The sequence below is a fragment of the Salmo salar genome, chromosome 01 (genome assembly GCF_965601325.2).
Source record: "Salmo salar chromosome 01, fSalSal1, whole genome shotgun sequence".
Lineage (NCBI taxonomy): Eukaryota > Metazoa > Chordata > Actinopteri > Salmoniformes > Salmonidae > Salmo > Salmo salar.
This window is the reverse complement of record NC_138291.1, coordinates 141,246,802-141,269,346: the sequence shown is the minus strand read 5'-3', so window position 1 is coordinate 141,269,346 and position 22,545 is coordinate 141,246,802. Positions and strand designations below refer to the sequence as shown.

At 42.5% G+C, this 22,545-nt stretch overlaps 2 protein-coding genes across 4 annotated transcripts in view; both read right to left on the bottom strand.

The window, feature by feature from the left end:
- Nucleotides 1–5,932, bottom strand: part of pi4kaa (phosphatidylinositol 4-kinase, catalytic, alpha a) — a 46,463-nt gene extending 40,531 nt beyond the window's left edge. For both annotated transcript variants that reach the window (XM_014127721.3, XM_014127727.3), the window contains exon 1: nt 5,477–5,932. In XM_014127721.3, coding sequence (XP_013983196.2) covers nt 5,477–5,575 — 99 coding nt within the window. In that variant the 5' untranslated portion in view covers nt 5,576–5,932. The remainder of the gene's footprint in view (nt 1–5,476) is intronic.
- A 140-nt stretch (nt 5,933–6,072) lies between these two features.
- Nucleotides 6,073–22,405, bottom strand: LOC106562714 (tricarboxylate transport protein B, mitochondrial). 2 transcript variants are annotated; one of them, XM_014127707.3, is made up of 9 exons: nt 22,046–22,405; nt 15,550–15,657; nt 12,443–12,542; nt 12,205–12,343; nt 11,990–12,074; nt 9,643–9,747; nt 9,405–9,520; nt 9,223–9,296; nt 6,073–9,096 (listed from the first exon to the last, which is right to left on the bottom strand). In XM_014127707.3, the coding sequence occupies exons 1-9, from the start codon at nt 22,155–22,157 to the stop codon at nt 8,982–8,984; spliced, it is 954 nt and encodes a 317-aa protein (XP_013983182.1). In that variant the 5' UTR covers nt 22,158–22,405; the 3' UTR covers nt 6,073–8,981. The 2 variants fall into 2 exon arrangements, with proteins under 2 accessions (XP_013983182.1, XP_082834970.1); XM_082978844.1 differs by lacking the exon at nt 22,046–22,405 and adding an exon at nt 16,364–16,537.
- Between the last annotated feature and the right edge of the window lie 140 nt (nt 22,406–22,545).

Sequence of the window (22,545 nt, the reverse complement as noted above, 5' to 3'; positions counted from 1 at the left end):
GTCTCAATGTAGACAGCAGTTAGTGATTGCTGTTTAGCAGTATGATGGCCTTGAGATTGAAGCTGTTTTTCAGTCTCTCGGTCCCAGCTTTGATGCACCTGTACTGACCTCGCCTTCTGGATGATAGCGGGGTGAACAGGCCGTGGCTCGGGTGGTTGTTGTCCTTGATGATCTTTTTGGCCTTCCTGTGACATCGGGTGCTGTAGGTGTCCTGGAGGGCAGGTAGTTTGCCCCCGGTGGTGCGTTGTGCAGACCGCACTAACCTCTGGAGAGCCTTGCTGTTGTGGGCAGAGCAGTTGCCGTACCAGGCGGTGATACAGCCCGACAGGATGCTCTCGATTGTGCATCTGTAAAAGTTTGCCAGAGGTTTGGGTGACAAGCCAAATTTCTTCAGCCTCCTGAGGTTGAAGATGCGCTGTTGCGCCTTCTTCACCACGCTGTCTGTGTGGGTGGACCATTTGAGTTTGTCTGTGATGTGTACGCAGAGGAATTTAAAACTTTACACCTTCTCCAGTGCTGACCCTTCGATGTGGATAGGGGGGCGCTCCCTCTGCTGTTTCCTGAAGTCCACGATCATCTCCTTTGTTTTGATGACGTTGAGTGAGAGGTTATTTTCCTGACACCACACTCCGAGTGCCCTCACCTCCTCCCTGTAGGCTGTCTCATCGTTGTTGGTCATCAAGCCCACTACTGTTGTGTCGTCTGCAAACTTGATGATTGAGTCGGAGGCGTACATGGCCACGTTGTTGGTCATCAAGCCCACTACTGTTGTGTCGTCTGCAAACTTGATGATTGAGTCGGAGGCGTACATGGCCACGCAGTCGTGGGTGAACAGGGAGTACAGGAGGGGGCTGAGCACCCACCCTTGTGGGGCCCCAGTGTTGAGGGTCAGCGAAGATGTTGTTTCCTGCTTTCACCACCTGGGGGCAGCCCGTCAAAGTCCAGGACCCAATTGTACAGGGCGGGGTTGAGACCCAGGGCCTCCAGCTTGATGATGAGCTTGAAGGGTACAATGGTGTTGAATGCTGAGCTGTAGTCAATGAATCTTACATAGATATTCCTTTTGTCGAGATGGGATAGGGCAGTGTGACGGCTATTGCGTCGTCTGTGGACCTGTTGGGACGGTATGCAAACTGAAGTGGGTCTAGGCTGGCCGGTAAGGTGGAGGTGATATGATCCTTGACTAGTCTCTCGAAGCACTTCATGATGACAGAAGTGTGTGCTACGGGGTGGTAGTCATTTAGTTCAGTTATCTTTGCCTTCTTGGGTACAGGAACAATGGTAGCCATCTTGAAGCATGTGGGGACAACAGACTGGGATAGGGAGAGATTGAATATGTCCGTAAACACGCCAGCCAGCTGGTCTGTGCATGCTCTGAGGACGCAGCTAGGGATGCCGTCTGGGCCAGCAGCCTTGCGAGGGTTAACACGTTTAAATGTTTTACTCACGTCGGCCACGGAGAAGGGGTGGGGCAGTCCTTGTTAGTGGGCCGCGACGGTGGTACTATATTATCCTCAAAATCGGGAAAAGAAGGTGTTAAGTTTGTCTGGAAGCGTGACGTCGGTGTCCGTGATGTGGCTGGTTTTCTTTCTGTAGTCCGTGATTTCCTGTAGACCCTGCCACATACGTCTCGTGTCTGAGCCGTTGAATTGCGACTCCACCTTGTCCCTGTACCGGCATTTCGCTTGATTGATTGCCTTGTGGAGGGAATAACTACACTGTCTATATTCAGCCATATTCCCAGACCTCTTTCCATGGTTATATGCGGTGGTTCGCTCTTTCAGTTTTGCGCGAATGCCGCCATCAATCCACAGTTTCTGGTTAGGGTAGGTTTTAATAGTCACAGTGGGTACAACATCGCCAATGCACTTCTTTATAAACTCACTCACCGAGTCAGCGTATAGGTCGAATGTTGTTCTCTGAGGCTGACCGGAACATATTCCAGTCCGCATGGTCAAAACAATCTTAAATGCCTGACCTGGACTCTCATGTGAAGAATGATCTTTCATGCTGGGGTGACTGCATTAGTCTGGGAAACGGTGCAGTAATCCCAACATCCCTATAGGGACATGTGCCATTTATGGCAAACAAGATGCACCTTGGGATGGTAAAACTTGCTGTATGTGATAGATGTGGTGGCTTGGGTTTGATTGAGATAGTGGTCTTTGTGCACCATGCTTGGTCTGCTCCACCTCCTCTGCAACCCTTTTACTGTCCATCAAAGCCCAGGGATCATCTTCAAATGTATGTGTGAGTGGAGCTGTGCCATGTCCCTCACAACAACGCTTCTTAGTCATAGTCTAGGACATAGCTACACCCTCACAGGTTCTGTCACTCTTCAGATCTCCTGCTGGGCGAGCCCCAGTCAGTAATTTACATTTAAGTCATTTAGCAGACGCTCTTATCCAGAGCGACTTACAAAATGGTGCATTCACCTTATGATATCCAGTGGAACAACCACTTTACAATAGTGCATCTAAATATTTTAAGGGGGGGGTTAGAAGGATTACTTTATCCTATCCTTGGTATTCCTTAAAGAGGTGGGGTTTCAGGTGTCTCCGGAAGGTGGTGATTGACTCCGCTGTCCTGGCGTCGTGAGGGAGCTTGTTCCACCATTGGGGTGCCAGAGCAGCTAACAGTTTTGACTGGGCTGAGCGGGAACTGTGCTTCCTCAGAGGTAGGGGGGCCAGCAGGCCAGTGGTGGATGAACGCAGTGCCCTTGTTTGGGTGTAGGGCCTGATCAGAGCCTGAAGGTATGGAGGTGCCGTTCCCTTCACAGCTCCGTAGGCAAGCACTCAATCATCTTAAGTAATCAATGCCAACCACCCAAACTTAATATTGGCCAAATTACCATTCTACTTGACTTACAAAGAAATATGTAGGATGTGACCTGCAGGACTAATGCCACATTCAACATTTAAAAAATAAAATAAATAAATAAATAAACAAACCTACCTGCAGGCCAATTAGGCATTGGAAAGATCTAAAGGCAAGTCTGTTTGTGACAGCCCTTTCACAGACTTTCCTTCACAAGCAGACAACCAACCACTCCACTACTGGTGTATCCCCAGCAACATTCAGGCTGGGATAACATTCCAGTTAGTCAATGGGTCTCTTTGGTATGTAAGCTGCATCTGCTGAATGCCTATATTTACATTTTTAGTCATTTAGCAGATGCTCTTATCCAGAGTGACAATACAGTAGTGAGTGCGTACATTTTCACATTTGCTCGTACTGTAGAAATGGAAACTGATCACCCCTCAGCCCCAAGACCCCACCAGTCATACAGAAAGGATACTAACCTTGTCGCTGCAGATTGCCCAGAATGACCAGTTAGCTGTGCAAGCCCCAGAACTACAACCACCACTGGCTACTGGTCAAGCCCCAGAACTACAACCACCACTGGCTACTGGTCAAGCCCCAGAACTACAACCACCACTGGCTACTGGTCAAGCCCCAGAACTACAACCACCACTGACTACTGGTCAAGCCCCAGAACTACAACCACCACTGACTACTGGTCAAGCCCCAGAACTACAACCACCACTGACTACTGGTCAAGCCCCAGAACTACAACCACCACTGGCTACATTGTTTCCTCATCCTTTAAGGACACACTCATGACCTGGTCAGCTCAAAGACTTTGAATCAACCTTGCACAATTAGTTTTAGTGGGGAAAAGAGAGCTGTATTGCTGTACGATTGCTTTCCTGTAACTTGGTTATGCTAATGTGTGCTTGTTACTATATTTTGGTGGAATGGCCCATTGTTAATATGCTGCAAGTGTGTGAATGAGATTAAAACATGAACACACATTGAAAAACTAGTTGGCTTCGGCTATTCAAACAACGGAGGCATGGCAGTGTCACTCATAGTCCTAGATATACCAAGAGCCTTATTAAACCATTTTAAAGACAGAATAAAACAATACAAAATGAACAAGGGCTACTTATATTCAAACCAACAGTCTTTATAGGCATGACTGTTGTACACAATTCTAAACAAAAATGCTAAATTTACTAAATTCCTATTTACAGGTGATTTAACCTCCATCAAATGTTATAAGGGCAGCCAGATTGGATTTGAAGCAAAAAATAAAAGGTAATCTGTGATTGGCCCTTTGACTTAATCGCAAGACTAGGGGCTATAGATACAAAATCTTTTAAGGAACCTTGGACCCCAAAAGTTTTTATTTCTATGTCTGAGCCCACTTGTTTTCCATAGAGCCTATTACAATAGCCACAACATCAAAATATTTGCAACTGTATGCATTTTTTCCAGGCATGACCATAGAGCACTGAATGAGTGCAAAAAAGTTTACATTTACCCATAATATTTGAGTTTATATTTCCAACTATTGTATAGGTCTGTTTACAGGTCTACATTTCCAAGATGCATGAAGATATCCTAATGCTATGTATGTGTGTAGGGCAGACAGTTGACTACTTGTATTACAAATTTGAGCAATATCAGAGCTTGTAATATTGTGTTACATAAGTTAGTGGCCACTCCCCCCTCCAGCCAGGTATTATTCTGCACTGTTTGAGTTAAGGGGTGGTGACATCAATTTAACCACTTTTGCAGTAAAATATTGTTTTGTTATATGTTATGTTTTGTTATACATCGGTAGGGGTATCAATAGTGGCCTTGCCACTATTGACGACTTCCAGTTTTTGAATAGAGTTTGGCTGACAGTTCCTGCCACGCAGCTTTACTGCCAACCGCTGAATAATTAGCCACGCAATACAACACACCCAAAATCATGTTGTTGGTTTTATATGACTGTGAAATGTGAAATAAGGCAAATTAGTAAACAATGTCTGTTGAAATCATAAACCGTATGGTTGAAATAAAGAATACAGCACATTCAAGTAAATAATAAATCAATCAATGACCAATGTTGACAAATAAATGGGGGCGTTAACTTATTTGACAGGTTTGACAGCTAGCTAGATAACTAATGGCTATACTAACTTCCTCATTCTGATGGAATGACAATCGACCAATATTATCGACAGACAGCTAAAGGCGTACCTAGGAAATTATTTACTACAGTTATTAAACTAGGTTTTCAGTATGGGCTAGTTCGTTTTGCAAGGCACGGTGCTCCGGGTAGGCGGAGTTTGTACATTTTAGACCTTTTCATTGCATTTAAGGACCAACCTTCACCCTCCTGGGCACCGGGTCATGCAAAACTGCCTTGTTGCTGTATCGTGTTCCGATGTGGAATGACAAGCCAAAGCAAGGGCCTTGTTTGAGAATGAATGACTAACATAGTTTACTAACTTAGCTAGCTGTTTCTCCAACAACTGTGTTGCTTATGGACAACTAGTAGCTGGTCTCGACAGCATCGCACATCACTATGATTTAGTTATTTACATATAGCAACAATGTATACATGTAATGTTAACTGAACCTCTAATAGCCAACTTAGCTAGCATTAGCTCACTAATGCTTTTAAATCATTCAGACTCACCTTATCTATTGGCGCAGGGCGGTGTGCGGCCAAAGAGCGCGCCAAGGACAAGACAGTATTGAAATAAAACCCTCTGGTTCCTGTTGTTTTCGCAGACATTTTTATAATTCAACACAAACAGGTAGTAAGAACATTTTACAGCGCTTACCGCTGCGAAGAGGGCAAGCTAACTAGCTAGCGGACACCAACAACTACGGCGAGCACTGAGTTCATACGGCGCAGTACAAGGTCATTAGAAAAATGCGTTGTTGATGGTAAACAATGATCAAGGTTTTGAAGTCAAACTATTTGAGAACTCGAATGATTCTCAAATCATGTCTGCTGAGAACCAGAAATTGAATAATTTTATAGGAATAATTTAATGTCAAATGTTCCAGTTGGGTTGACAATGAAGAGGATTATAAACAATAGGTTTGAAGGCACATGTTGTCACACACAAACATTTTGATGTGGGAGGATGCAGCTTGTAGGACATTGACGATAACTACTCCTGTTATCTTCTTCTATGGTGGTCTGCAAACAATACTTCAGTTGTAAGATGCCTAAAACACTTTAAAAATCATCCTGTCATAAGAGGCAAAACAGACTCATTCATCTTGTATACAATCCTTTACACTCTTTAATGCACACATGGCATATTCAAAATCCCAAATGCAAATGTTACAAATGTCTCTCAGGCACTACAATCTGCAATGACTGTGCATGGTCTTTCAATAAAACATGCTTACATAAGATCTTGTCTTGGAGCATAAAAAATAGATGTATTTTACATTGGGCAGACCATGACAGTGGCAAATGTATTGTTTCATGAAAAATGTCTATTAGGTTTTGCAAAAGATATATCTAGAAATCTTAAATAAAAACTGGTGTCCCCATCCCCTCCACTAACACTACCAAGAAAATATGTAATGATCAATTGTAAATCCAAGGGCATTTATACTTACTATAACTGCCAGGTAACATTACCAGGCAATATCTCATCACATTGAATTACTCAAGGCTGCATTACAAAGATGGTCTGGTAAACTATACTGTCAACTAGTACCAGTCGATTTGATAAACATCTCAGCAAGGCATCATTGCACTGTGTTACTGTCTATATCAAATAAACACTTTAAAAACAATGATTAAGTGTTATTATATCATACTGTAAGTCAGTGAGGAAAAACTGACCCAGCTAAGACATGCTACATGAATCATTTCAATTTTAGACATTAGTAGCACTAGAGATGTTATACCAGATTTCTAAAACCATCATAAACGACATTTGCAGCCACAAGCAATCATTATGTAAATATATTTCTGATGTTTCACATTTACAACTGCAAAGTCCCTCACCATCTCAATTTTGGTCAGTTGTTATGTAATTCACTTGAAAAGTGTTGGTTCATTCTACAGAATGTCTGAGTATACTGTACTCGACGGACACCAAAAAACATAGAGATCCTATTAAAATACTATTTAATTAGGATTCTCATTCTTAATTCTATGCCAAAACAGGGTTATGACAACCATAGAATAAGAATGGGTAGTTATTAAAAACGGAGTTCTTATTTTAATTCTATGGTCACAACAATTATTATTATACTACTACATACAGTGCTGTGAAAAAGTATTTGCCCCCTTTCTAATTTTACTGAATGTTATCAGGTCTTCAACCAAAACCTAATACAAGATAAAGGGAACCTGAGTGAACAAATGACAATTACTTACTTATTTCATGAAAAAAATTATGCTGCAACACCAAATGCCCCTCTGTGAAAAAGTAATTGCCCCCTTACACTCAATAACTGGTTGTGTGCCACCTTTAGCTGCAATGACTTCAACCAAACATTTCCTGTAGTTCTTGATCAGTCTCTCACGTCGCTGTGGAGGAATTTTGGCCCACTCTTCCATGCAGAACTGCTTTAAACTCTACGGGATCGGTGTCCCTAAACCGGGACGGTTGTTGCTAACGTGAGCTAATGTGACTAGAATGACGTTGTAAACAACAGCCAACTTTTCAGGACATAGACATGTCTTATATGGGCAGAAAGCTTAAATTATTGTTAATCTAACTGCAGTGTCCAATTTACAGTAGCTATTACAGTAAAAAAAAAAAAAAGCCATGCTATTTATTGAGTGCACAACAACAAAACACTTATCACATCAACTGGTTTGATACATTCACCTCTGAAGGTAAATAAATGTACTTACATTCAGTAATTTTGCTCTGATTTGTCATACTGAAGGTCCAAGAAATAAAATGTAGTATAGTTTGAACCCCTGCTGCCTCTGGTGGCCAAAATCTAAATTACACCTAGACTCCTATGATTGATCGTTGGTGTAAGGTTCTTACTGTGGAATGCCTGGTTTGGTTTTTGCTAGGCATATACGGACCCATGTCCTCCAAAAAGTTGACAAGTTGGCCAATAAGCACCTGGATGATCATCAAGACTATTGGAAGCAGGGCCAGTCCTTGCTGTTCTGCCACCCTAAGCGAGTCCAAAAAATGCTGCCCCTCGCAAAATTAGAAGTCCCAGTAAGCAAACTGTTAAATAAATAAAATGCGTATATCTTTTTTGTTATTTGTAAACACCCTTTTGGTTGAATATCTGATAACATTCAGTATAAAAAAATATGCAAAAATAGAGAAACTCAGAAAGGGGGCATATACTTTTTCATGGCAATGTACATATAGTATCTCTCTACCATAAAGATATCTCTGAATATAATGATATATAAGGCATTGTGTTGTAATTGCACTCAGGTATGTAAAGCAGCTAAATTTCAGACCTGCATTAAACCTGGAAAACAACACCCATGTGACACGTGAACAGGCATGTCTGTTGTAGTGCTATCACGTGTAAGAACGACGGCCTCCACTTCTCTGCCAGACCCATTTCACTGGGTCACACCATCATGTTAAATATACAACATGGTCTTTGGAGTTAAAAGCCTTTGATCCTCCTCCTCATTTCAAGTTTTTCCCTTTGATTTACATCACATTATATTGGGTTTTAGCTATAAGTATTGTTTCACCTTTGATTAATGTACAACATAAGATGTTAATAATAGCCATTCGTGAACTGAAGCACTGTCGGTCTAAGACACTTCTCTGGAATGATACAGTGTTCCCATTATTCCAGTCATATAGGCCAAATCCCTCACCCTACCCATGTGCCCTTACTCACTCCCCCCTGTGGATATAAAGAAGAACAGAGGCAGTAGGTATAAACAATATGATAGTAGTAATCCCAATAGGATCATAGGCGAAGTGCACTCATCCCCAGATTGTTTACACCTATCATGGCTGCATTTCATTCCAACTGACTAAGCAAAAAATGGCAGGGGACAGAGACCAACTTATTTGGAATGAAATATAACCAGCCATGTTAGATCTGTAAGGAGGTAGCAAGTCATGGAAAACCTAAGGAAAGGGCAGAGGGATTGGGTTTGGAATCAGGCCATAGCCCCGCCCTGCCAGGGGTTATCCACTCATGCTGGTTGTCATGGAAACGTGATCTCAGTCAGTCTTCCAGACTTTGTTAAGGACCTTCACCACCTCCTCGTAGATTATGAAGACGATGGCTACGTCCATACACACCCTGCCCAGCCTGGGGACTGTACCCTTATAGAACCTGGGGAGAAAGTAAATAATGAAGGAAGGAGGCAAAGGGCAGACACAGGATCAATACAATTATGTCTGATACAAATCGATGAAAATGAGACAGAAGGTCAAAGTTAGTGTGTACAGAGACACTTACGCTTTAGGTCCCTCATGCTTCATGATCTTGACGGCACAGTCCAGGGTGCTTTTGTACTTGTGAGCCTCCAGACCCTGTTAGTAGAGAGAAGGACAGGGTTTAACTAACAAAACGATACAAGTATAGTAAAAGAGATTCAATTCACTGCATGTGACCAGGTCATTAATAATGGTGGTGTGTACCTGCATCCTGGTTTTGATGACATCCAGAGGAGTGTTTCCAAACACACTGACAGCTCCAGCGAAGGCTCCGAATGCTCCCGTGACCAGAGGGTTAATGGCCTTGTTAGGGTCTTCACCTAGGGAACAGAGAGAGACAGAGCAGTGAGACACTCTGGATAAACACACACACAGGTAAACAACACACGCACACACAGGAGAGAAGGGTTCAAACTCAGTCGATCACACACAACACACACACCTTTGTACCAGTTCCTTAGAGATGTCATGACGTAGAAGCGAATGGCCTGGTTGGATCCCTGTTTCAGTACCGTGGCTGTCAGACCCTGGTACGTCCCCCTCAGGCCTGGAGGAGACATAGATAACACAACATATCAACACACAGGTCGGACTTCCTTCTGAGAATTTGTAGGCGAGCAAGTAAAACTACACTGCCATCCGTTCTATTGGCAAACATGCAATCATTGGAAAATAAAATCGATGACCTACGAGCAAGATTAAACTACCAATGGGACATTAAACTGTAATATCTTATGTTTCACCGAGTCGTGGCTGAACGACGACATGAAAAAAGAAAGAAACGCACACCTATTAAGGCGAGGTGCTGGCTAGCGGAGTAGAACACTAGAAAATAAAGGAAAGCCGCACACTCTAAGAGCTCAGATGCAAAAATGTAATAACCAACGTTTCGACAGCGAAGCTGTCTTCATCAGGGTATCATCACAAACACTGCGAGATGAGTCATTTATATAGTGTCAAGAGACACACAGGTGTTTGTAATCATGGCCAAGTATGGCCTAATATCATTGGTTAACTCAAATATTTAAAAAAATGGCATACAAAGAACATACAAAAAGACAAACAAATGGATAGCATACGATCATAGCATTTGTAGTCTAAAATGTATCTAACAAACAATTACAATGGCAAAATCACAATAATCACAAGAATGGCTTCAGATCAAAGTCTATGTTGAGACCGAAGGGAGCAAGGGTCTTTAAATTAAAGATCCAGGCAGCCTCTCGTTTTAACAATAAATTATTAAAATGCAATACATTTTAACATGGAAATAGCTGTTCTATTATTCAACCTACAGTAGCAGCCAATGTGTGGTGTTCAATGTGGCAGTGAGACTTTTGAAAAAAAACATGGAGGGCTTGACATTAAACTGTTTACCACTATCCTTCAGACAAGGAGACTGAAAATGTTGTTTGATGCAAGAAACTACTTTACAAAATTAAATGCATTATTATTCCCATACCACTATTACAGAGAATCAGACAAATTATGCTACCCTCTGCCTATTGACTACTGAGCTTATTCAAGCCTGTCTCAAAATACAACACCTTTTCTGAGTCAAGATCACTTTGAGTCAAAACGCAAGCCGAGATCTACCGCTCAGATTTATTTTTAAACATGACTTAAAAAACGTAAGCCTGTGCAACATTAACCAATTAAAAACAGTACTGTAGCAATGAGGTTTGTGCAGTAAGCTATAGGCCCAATACATTGTCACCACATATTGGCTTTGCTTGAATTGCCCTGCCAATGCATTGCAGTTCGGGCCATTTTTTGGAGGTAGGCTATATGATCACCCCGGTAATAGATCCTTTGTTGTATTACTTGTGAGTCACAGCTGAGTGAGCATACATTTAAATAATTCGCTTTTTATTTTACTGGGCTGATGGTGCCTGCATTTTGTGGTCAGTGTCAGTGGAGAGAGAGAGCAGCAGACTGAGGGTCCGTCTCTCAACATCCCTCCGCTGACACTGACCAAAAAGGGAAACAGTCTTCCAGCTGATGGCGAAACTCGAGTCGCACCACATCATTTTTTGCCTCATGCACAAATTCAAGTTGTTACTCCTATGAACAGAGAAAGTGAAATATTCCTTGAGCCACTAATAATAACAACGCAAGCCTATAGATACATTTTCCTACTCATTAATTTCTGCTACAGTGCTTGTTGTAGCGATGAGTTGAAATAGGAAGAACGCACATATTATTGCTTATAAAAGTGTTGAACACAAAGTGTTGACAGTGCTGAGTAAGAACTTAAACATGAACTCACTCATAAAAACAGCAGCTCTTTGCTGTATACGTTGACAGTCTCTAGTCATGGTTTTAAACGTTTTGAAATCTCACAGTATCAACTTTATGCCGGCTACGTCACTGCAGAGACAGTAATCTGAGATTACCAGCGGTAGGCCTATAGAGCACTTGATTAGCTCTCCGGAGCCGCCGGGAAGGCAGAGTTTGTACCTTCAGACACATGAAATGGTTCAAAATGGCAACAGTTCACCTGATTCGGGTGCGCCTACAGACAACAGCCCCAGACAACAAAAAGAAATTGGAACAAGGCTTTACGGGGGGGGGGGGTTTCACTAAAATGTTTGCTGATCGACTAGGAATGCCTTGGAGATCGACCGGTTGGTGACCACTGCTCTAGAAAGTTGAGTGAAGTTCAATCTCGTGCTTCTCTCTGTGGGCTGATATTTATTCTGTGCGGCAGTCCTGGGGGAGCTGCGAGGCAGTCTCGGGGGAACATTGGGTGGCAGTAAACTCACACGGTGTCTGTCTCCCTTCCTTACCTTCTGTTCTGATGATCTCCCTGACTCCATGGAAGAATCCCCGGTACTTTGGGTTGGCTGACGATTGGTCATGGATAAACTTTACCTGAAATGACAAGAGAACGACACAGATTAAAATTATATGCAGACCTTTGTTTTATAAACTAGTAACGTCACACACCGACACATGCAGATAACAGTTTAAGATTTCCTAAAGTCGTTTAAGACACACAAACCTTGACCGTCTCCATGGGGCAGACCACCACCACAGCCTCAGCCACTCCAGCCCCCAGGCCACAGAAAAGACCCCGGGTACTGTCCAGCTTCCCACTCTCATCACGCATCTTATTACTGAGGAACTCAAACACACCAAACCTGATAGAGAGAGAGAGGATGTTAGGGACATATTAAAAATGGACCGAGACAGAGGATGAGGCAGAGAGATTGACAGTGTGTAGTGTGATGTGTGTGTACCTGACAGCTGCTTTGGGTATGGAGCCATAGAGCAATGAGCTAAGCCCTCTGTACAGACCCCTCACCCCATAACCGTCTACCGTCTGCTTCACACAGTCAACTACAGGGAGGGTAAGGAAGAGATGGACAGAGAATCAGAGTGAGAGAGGACACAAAACATACACAGTCAACTGCAGATATTTCAAATCACTTTGAGTTGTTTTTTTGCATGTTACCTGTGGAACATTCAACGGTATTTTAACAAATAACTTAGTGCATTGTACGGGTACAGGAAACTGTTAGTGAGACTCATGGTGCTAGCAGCTACAGTTAAGTCCAGGAGTGGGAAATCTCAGTACTGACTGACTAACATGTTGTTTCAGACAGACTCCAGGCCAAAGTCCAGTGACTCTGAACATACAGATAACACGGCTAGGCTGAACACACACACACAGGAAGCTCTGAAGTTCTCAGGAAAGGGGCTGGCACTCACTAGCAGTGTAGTGGTGTGGGGGCTGGCTTCGGCAAAGTGGGTCTGGTTATATCCTGCCTGGTTGGCCCTGTCCGAGGGTATAGTCGGACTGGGCCACAGTGTCTCCCGACCCCTCCTGTCTCAGTCTCCAGTAATTATTCTGCAATAGTTTGTGTCGGGGGGCTAGGGTCAGTCTGTTATATCTGGAGTATTTCTCCTGTCTTATCCAGTGTGAATTTAAGAGCTCTCTCGCTCTTAAAAGCCAACTGACATTTACTCCTGAGGTGCTGACCTGTTGCACCCTCTACCAACACTGTGATTATTATTATTTGACCCTGCTGGTCATCTATGAACGTTTGAACATCACGGGCATGTTCTGTTATAATCTCCACCCGGCACAGCCAGAAGAGGACTGGCCACCCCTCAGAGCCTGGTTCCTCTCTAGGTTTCTTCCTAGGTTCCGGTCTTTCTAGGGAGTTTTTCCTAGCCACCGTGCTTCTACATCTGCATTGCTTGCTGTTTGGGGTTTTAGGCTGGGTTTCTGTATAGCACTTTGTGACATTGGCTGATGTAAAAAGGGCTTTATAAATACATTTGATTGATTGAGCCACTGTTTTAATACACAAACATTTCCACTTTGGATCTCTCCTATTGATTTACAGATCCTTTGATCAAGGCTTTTAATTAATCTGACATGTAAGGCCTCCTGTAAGGTCTACTGCAAACAGCTGATGACACCCACACAGTATTCAAGAGCATGTTGTGTCTCAACCGATGGCGGGCACAACACAAAAACATCAGACAATGTAAATAAAATATGGTCTAAGCTACAAAATATGCGAATATGAAAAGAATCTAAGTTAATGCATTTTTGGATAATTGATAATTCCTATTTAAAAAAAGTATCATTCAATAAATGATTAAACAGTTTGACAACCCATTTTTTTTAGCTTTTAAATTATATCAAACTCAACCGTTTATCTTTTCCAGTGATGAAGACATGGATGTCTCATGGTAGGGTGGGGTATGCAAAATGGGTCAACTGAATGTTTTGGCATTCAGGTCCAAAAAGTCACTTTGACCTTCTTCCATAGGTAAACATGTATGGAAGGTTTGTGTTTAAAACAAATGGGATGCTGTCAAAAAACAAATAATTCCCTCTCCTGTTTAGGAGCAACTATTGGCAAGCTGTGTCAGTGCACCAGGTCTGGAACCAAGAGGATCCTTAACAGCTTCTACCCCCAAGCCATGAGACTGCTTAACAAGACAGCTAATTAGCTAATCAAACGGCTACCAGGACTACCTGCATTGACCCTTTTTTGCACTAACTCTATGCACACACACACACTGGACTCTACCCACGCATACTAAAACTGACACCCCAACACACACTACATACGCCCACACACATAACATGTGCACACATGCATACGGACGCCACACACGCTTTAACACTCACCACATACAGTATACTGCTGCTACTGTCTATCTAGTCACTATACCCCTACTATGTACAGTACCAGTCAAAGGTTTGGACACACCTACTCATTCAAGAGTTTCTTTATTTGTACTATTTCCTACATTATAGAATAATAGTGAAGACATCAAAGCTATGAAATAACACATATGGAATCATGTAGTAATCAAACAAGTGTTAAACAAATCAAAATATACTACAAGATTCTGCAGCGATACACCATCCCATCTGGTTTGCGCTCAGTGGGACAATCATTTGTTTTTCAACAGGACAATGACCCAACACACCTCCAGGCTGTGTAAGGGCTATTTGACCAAGAAGGAGAGTGATGGAGTGCTGCATCAGATGACCTGGCCTCCACAATCACCCGACATCCTCCCAATTGAGATGGTTTGGGATGAGTTGGACCGCAGAGTGAAGGAAATGCAGCCAACAAGTGCTCAGCATATGTGGGAACTCCGTCAAGACTGTTGGAAAGCATTCCTCATGATGCTGGTTGAGAGAATGCCAAGAGTGTGCAAAGTTGTCATCAAGGCAAAGGGTGGCTACTTTGAAGAATCTCAAAAATAAAATCTATTTTGATTTGTTTAACACTTTTTTGGTTACTACATTATTCCATATGTGTTATGTCATAATTTTAATGTCTTCACTATTATACTACAATGTAGAAAATAGTAAAAATAAAGAAAAACCCTTGAATGAGTAGGTGTGTCCTAACTTTTGACTGCTACTGTACATACAACGTCAATGACCTCGTACCCATGCACATCGACTCGGTACTGGAACTCCCTGTATATAGCCCAATTATTTTTACTTATTATTTTTATTCATTGAATTTATTCCTCATGTCACTTTGTATTCATTTAAATAGAATCTTTAACTCTGCATTGTTGGAAAAGGCCCCGTAAGTACGCATTTCACCTGAAACCCCACCTCTTTAAGGAATACCTAGGATAGGATAAAGTAATCCTTCTACCCCCCCCCGCAAAAAAAAAAAGATTTAGATGCACCATTGTAAAGTTGTTGTTCCACTGGATATCATAAGGTGAATGCACCAATTTGTAAGTCGCTCTGGATAAGAGCGTCTGCTAAATGACTTAAATGTAAAATGTAAATGTTAGTCTACACCTGTTGAAGCATGTAGTATGTGACAAATAACACTTGATTTGAGATACACACCGATGCCTTTATATCTGGGAGGGTTGGCCTTCTCATCCAACTGCAGCTGAGTCTTCACATACTCTGTAGGGAATGTAATACAGATCTCTATTCCTCCAGCAATACCACCTAGAGAGAGAAAAAGAGACAGAAAAGTTATGGTCGTTAGGCTGATCTCTATACCCCCTGCTCCATCTGGAACAACAGACCAGTTCAGTTAAAGGCTTGTGTCTTCTCTGCTGGCTGAATAGATGCCATCATTTTATGTTTAACGTGTTATTACTACATTCACAAATAAAATATTTTAAAATATCATCAGTGTCTCAATAACAGATTAAAAAAATATATGTTATTAGAGGACTTAGAGGACTTTTCTCTGTAACCTCCTGGTTCCACCTTAACAGCCGGAGCGCCACACATCTGCAGTTGAACGGCTAACAGAAAGAAGGGCTCTGATTGGCTGAGCTGGGTTTCTGCCCACAGGATACGCCCCTCTGCTCTGATCAGTGGGGGTGTGCTTCCACTGACAGAGAGACGTCAGCATGTTTCAGTTCGGAACTCAGCTGGCCGAACGAGTGTGCTCGCATACTCCCTTAAAGTACCGAGAAAGAAAAAGAACGAGAAAAAGTCCTGTTTGTCCATTTTGAGACGCCGTAGCCAGTGTACGCTTACTCAATATATAACTAATCTAAGAGAATTCAAGAAATCTGTCATTCATTTTGACGTTTTTGCCGAATAGATCTTTCGCGCAGTTTTACATCTAACTAAGTTGTTTGGTGAATGAAAACGAGTCGTCTCTCGTTGAATAACAGAAACTTTATTTTAGAATCCCTACTGTTGACCAACCACCGACGAAGGAGCGTAGACTTCGGCTCCGAACTTCGGCTTGCCTCCAGAAAAAAAGTGGTGAGCCCGAACAGCCGAAAAACCCCTCACCGAAGTCCATACGAACAAAGATGTCACAAAATGTCGTCATAACATATGCACCAACTCTACCGAACTGTTTCGGCTGAGAAGCATGTGGACGCCTTTCTCACACAGAGTCGTCATAAACCGATAGAGTTCAAGGGGCAACTCCATATGAGTCTTCCAAGTTCTCAAACAGTTATGTGATAACATAGCGTGCTCAACCACGGATCTCTAACCAGTTAACTGAACAATCCCCATTGAAAACCTGTAAGATTTGAAGTGGGGAAAGCTGTCCCTAATGTGTGTGTGGGAAACGTCCTGGTTGAGTCTAAACATCAACCCCATGCTGCTGCTTCTGAAAGAGACATTTGTTGAGGCTCTGGACTTCAGCATGCCTTTCACCTCTACACACAAGCATGCAGGGCGGTCAGTCCCACACAGGAATGGTCATGCAACACTTCATTATCCACAAGCACACACACAGTTAGTCCCTCTTAGTAGTGGCGTGTGGCAAAAAAAGTCAAAAATACAAAATATTATAATTTTTTTATTTATTTATTTTTTAAATCACTGGGGAAGCCAAGCCCCCCCCCCCCCCCCCCCCCAAAAGCCATATTACAACCTACACTACATGACAAAATATGTGGACACCAGCTTGCCGAACATCTCATTCCATAATCATGGGCATTAATATGGACTTGTTTACTCTTTTGCTGCTATAACAGCCTCCACTTTTCTGAAAGGCTTTCCACTAGATGTTGGAACATTGCTGCGGGGACTTGCTTCCATTCAGCCACAAGAGCATTAGTGAGGTCGGGCACTGATGTTGGGCGATTAAGCCTGGCTTGCAGTCGGCGTTCCAATTCATCCCAAAAGTGTTCGATAGGGTTGAGGTCAGAGCTCTGTGCAGCCCAGTCATGTTCTTCCACACTGATCTCGACAAACCATTTCTGTATGAACCTCGCTTTGTGCACAGTGACATTCTCATGTCGAAACAGGAAAGGGCCTTCCCCAAACTGTTGCCACAAAGTTGGAAGCACAGAATCATCTAGAATGTCAATGTATGCTGTAGCGCTAAGATTTCCCTTCACTGGAACTAAGGGGCCTAGCCCGAACCATGAACAAACAGCCCCAGACCATTATTCCTCCTCCACCAAACTTTACAGTTGGCACTATGCATTGGGGGCAGGTAGCGTTCCCATGGCGTTTGCCAATCCAAGATTAATCCGTCAGACTGCCAGATGGTTTAGCGCGATTCGTCACTCCAGAGAGCGCGCTTCCACTGCTCCAGAGTCCAATGGCGGCAAGCTTTACACCACTCCAGCCAATGCTTGGCATTGCGCATGGTGATCTTAGGCTTGTGTGTGGCTGCTCGGCCATGGAAACCCATTTTATAAAACTCCAGAGGAACAGTTCTTGTGCCGACGTTACTTCCAGAGAAAATTTGGAACTCGGTAGTGAGTGTTGCAACCGAGGACAGGCTATTTTTACACACGTCAGCATTCGGCAGTCCCATTCTGTGAGCTTGTGTGGCCTACCACTTCGCGGCTGAGCCGTTGTTGCTCCTTGACATTTCCACTTCACAATAACTGACTTATTGGAAAGATGGCATCCTATTAAGGTGCCAAGTTGAAAGTCACAGAGCTCTTCAGTAAGGACATTCTACTGGCAATGTTTGTCTATGGAGACTGCATGACGGTGTCCTCGATTTTTATATACCTGTCAGCAACGGGTGTGGCTGAAATAGCTGAATCCTCTAATTTGAAGGGGTGTCCACATACTTTTGCATATATAGTGTATGTGTTGAGATACTTACGTTGTTTGCTCTATAACCTGTTAGTTCCTATGCCTTGCGACTGTGATATATAGGCCTAAGGCCAAGGAAATAAGACACAGTGTTAGAATAAATTCAACCACACCTTTGTTTCATCACAAAACTGGAGCGCAACCTCTGTCCGTTGAAGTCCACAAAGCATATTGCATGTAACAAATAGTTACATGACCTACAGCACCCTAACCCTAGACATCCAGGTTGCCTCCCACAATTTTCTAATGTTCCGGCTTAACAAATCTGCATGTAACAGAAAACTTTAGTTTGGCATAGAGGAACTCCGTCACTACCTTATCCGCTTGAATAAAAAACAAAATAGTAGCTAGCAAGATGGAGATGAGTGGTTATTTTTAATGAGTGCATATCGCCAGTTTTTTATGTATTAACTTATTTTCACCTAAAACCCCTTCAAAGTTTTTCCTGCAAACTTTGGTTTAGAATCACAACGTTCTGGCATGTCTAACTCGTGATTTGTTGGGAGAGTTGTCTGTCTGACGTGGGCCCAGCCCAGAATTTTCTTTCTTCCCCTTATCAAAAAGCTGCCTAAAGAGTCCGTTTTTTTTCCACTAGTAGGCTCATGTTCATTATCTTGTTATTACACAGTAGGCTAGAAATTCTGCCTAGTGCCCGGCTCTTCCTGTCATAATGTTAGATGTTTTATAATTAGACATCCAATTGTTTCCTCATAACATGCCAGTCATTCATTCCCTACTCTACTATTCTAAGGAAGCAGTGAAGGAAGAAGGTGTCAGCTGAATTATAAAAAGGCACACAACCTGAGAGATAAGGAGCAAGCCAAACGACTGCATGTTTCGCAAGATAGACCTTCATTCGAGTAGATGAGGGTGTGTTGAGTGCCATAGTAATGCTCAACAACATTACTAATTCATTGAATGGCATTTATAGCACATTTTATTAGGTCTCAGAGTGCTTTGCATTCTATGGGGGGGTAATCAAGTTCAAAAAGTGGACTAAAGAGTGAACATTGAAGAAAAATGTTAACCCCCGACCCGCCAGCATGCACCCCTGGTCTGGTGAAAGGGTGTTGTAAACCAGCTGCATGTGTGCCATGTGTGAAGCAGTACATCTGTGCAGGAGTGTGTGTGTGCTCTCGGAACTGCAGAAGTGTGTGCAGTTTGTGCTGTGTCATCATGGCTCATGGATTCAGGCACATTCAGCACTGTACTGCATTGCAGGCCTCAGCCCCCTGTCAAGCACTCACACTATTGGGTGAATCTCACTGGTAGTGTAAAAGGTTTCCCGTCATCTCCTTTCCTTTATCTGGTTTGATTGTGAAAGCACTTCCTGGTAGACATCCATCATATTGCTCTCATCTATCCTGTGAGAGCAAATGAGTAGGCCCCGATAGCTTACAATTTACTCCAGGTGAAAGCGTAGGTGATAGACATGGGGAAACAGGCCTGAAACATGTGCCAGAGAACTGAGACAGACAAATGGTTTCTATCACCTGATATGAGAAGATATTTCTAGTATATCAAGGAATTGGAATGGATCAGTGTTCACTTGTTACTCTTGCAAGAAGCAAGATACAGAAGCAATTGACGCAACACATGAGTTATCAACCATGAATGCCCTCAATAATGCGGCACCATGTACTGTCCCAAAAGAGACAAAGTAAGTAGTGCAACTGCATTCAAGGATGCACGTGCAGCAACGGTTCCATCTAAGGACCTTACCTCTGTGGCCTAGCTTTACAGTGTCCGGCACATCCCACTCAGCCCCCTGTACAGTGAGAGGAGTCTGCCAAACTCCCATTCATAAACCATGATAACTACACTCTGCTGGACTAAGGGAAAGGGGGCTTTGGTATGATCATGGGGTCAGGAATTACCAGAGAAAAGGACCATGACACATCTAATTAACTCTACACACGCTGGAACTGACGACTAGAGCAAAGCATGTGTCCTTGTAGAACAGGAGTGATCCCTCTTGAAACCCAGACAAAAAATGACCATGATTTGGAGGATTTTCACAAAACGTTAATCATAGAATGGTCCTTTGGAGGGAGGATTGTTGACACATTTTAATCTAACAGCATAATTGAGAAATAACCTAAGTTATTAACCTAAAATTTAGCAATACCAAAGCCTCCATAATATTTTGTGTGTAGATGCTACAAAGCAAACAAGATTGTCATATGAAGCTTTACGGCTTGCTCTGTAATATTAGTAGTAGTTCTTACATTCATTTGAATATTTCAAAATATAAAAACATGAATATTGAAAATAAACCATAATTGATTCAGCAAAATGTTCAATACATTGTCATAGTAGGCAATGTAACCAATCACAGCCCTCCTTTTACTTGTATTGCCCACTCTGGAACATTAATATGCCCATAGACCAGCGTTTCCCAAACTCATTTCGGTTTTTGCCCTAGCCCTCCACGCTAATTCAAATAATCAAAGCTGGATGATTATTTGAATCAGCTGTGTAGTGCTAGGGCAAAAACCAAAACGTGCACCCCTTGGGGTCCCCATGACAGAGTTTGGGAAACGCTGCCAAAAAGTATATTATGTTCAACAATATATTTTTTGAAATTGCCAAGTCAAACATTTTATATATTCATGTTTATTTTACTATACTAATACATTTATGTAAGAACATTTCTATTGAAATCAGTATACTACTCATATTACAGAGCAAGCGGTAAAGCTTCATATGACACACATTTTAGCTTTGTTGCGCCAACATGGAGTCTTAAATGAGGCCTGGGTACAGCCAAAATGTAATAAATATGCCAACTTTTATTAATTATTTCTTTGTTATGCTTTTAGATACAAATGTCAAATATATGTCAACAATCCTTCTTCCAAAGCACCATGCTATGGAATACATTTCGTGAAAATCCCCTAAATCATGGTATTTTTTGTCTGGGTTTCAAGATGAATAACAGATCGCTCACACAGACATGTTGAATCAAAGGCTAAAAGGGCAAATTGATAGTTCAACAGATGCAGCCAGTCCTCCTGAACTATAGTCAAAATGAGGTGGGCACTTTGGGTGTGCACAATTTGAAGACAATCCAGGCATAGACATTGCAGACACATTTTTTTCTCCAAACAATTGAATACTGTCTTGTATTCCTAAAGTCTCATATGCATTCAATAATGATCATATTGCAGCTCCATGTGCACACACATACACACACACCAGGCAGGCTGCAGATTCATGCCACTCCTCAAGTTCCACAGTGCATGAAGACAGTAGTCGCCCTCAAAGGGTGACTAGTTACTTTGGAGTCACAAACCTCCCCCATCAGTCACAAAAAACAAGGTATATGACCAGATATAGAATATCTCATGCCAAAGCACATTGGATACTTACTTGCCACTGGTGCTGTTTTAGAGGCGGTTTGGACACCCTGTCAAGCACAGCACATAATTGTGTTGCTATATTGTGATCAAATGTGCCATACGCCCTAACAACTGACACGTAGTTCATGAAGAAATTAAGAAAAAAGGCTGAATAGATTGGTAGACTTAAATAATTATTTACTACATTAACAAAGTTCACGTCAATGTTGCCTCCCATGGCAAGCTCTATACAGTAGGCAGGCAATAGTGTTGAAATGTCTTGCTACAAACAGACTGCCCACTACAAAAGTAAAAAGAAAAACCTTTATAATATATTGTATTGTCACAGTGACAATGATTTGCATTGTTACTACGTAACAAGGCGCTATAATGAACGCTGCCTGAATTGTGAAGCAAAATCATCAGCCTACACAAGGAAAGATGAATGAATGTATCCTTACCTGCTAGAATGGCTTTGCCAGGGTGGGTGAGTTTGGCTTTTCCTGCTGGGGCGGCGGCGGCCAAACAGTGGGGTCTGTGGAATGGACTCACAAATATGGGATTCCTGGACATATTGGCAACAATCGGCCCCCCTAAACAACCTAGAACTTGTTCACTTCTTGGACGACACTAGGTTATCCCTCTCGATCGTCAGCCTCCGTGCAATCCAGCGCTTTGTGCACAAATTGCGCCTCGATCACACCTACAGCGTCTTGATGTGCGATCACTTACAAAGGCGATGTTGATAATTGGAAACCGCCCAGCTCAAAGGCTAATGTGTCTTCCACTTTTGACAGTTGAAGTTCACTCATGCATTGCAAGTGTTTACAGGGCGGGGCTTTCACCCTTCCACGTAAAAAGAGAACGTCTCCATATTTTTCACAAACAAACCCGATTTAAGGTGGAACGGGAAATTCCTCAGCTGCTTTGATTAGCCTAGTAGTTCATTTTGCCATAGTCC

What these genes read in the sequence shown, in the direction of transcription:
- LOC106562714 (XM_014127707.3), bottom strand. Translation starts at nt 22,157, where the DNA reads ATGTCCAGGAATCCCATATTTGTGAGTCCATTCCACAGACCCCACTGT. An exon ending in ATACCCAAAGCAGCTGTCAG is followed by an intron (nt 12,344 to 12,442) that starts GTACACACACAT and finishes TCTCTCTATCAG; the next exon opens with GTTTGGTGTGTTTGAGTTCC. An exon ending in AAGCATGAGGGACCTAAAGC is followed by an intron (nt 9,097 to 9,222) that starts GTAAGTGTCTCT and finishes CTTTCTCCCCAG; the next exon opens with GTTCTATAAGGGTACAGTCC.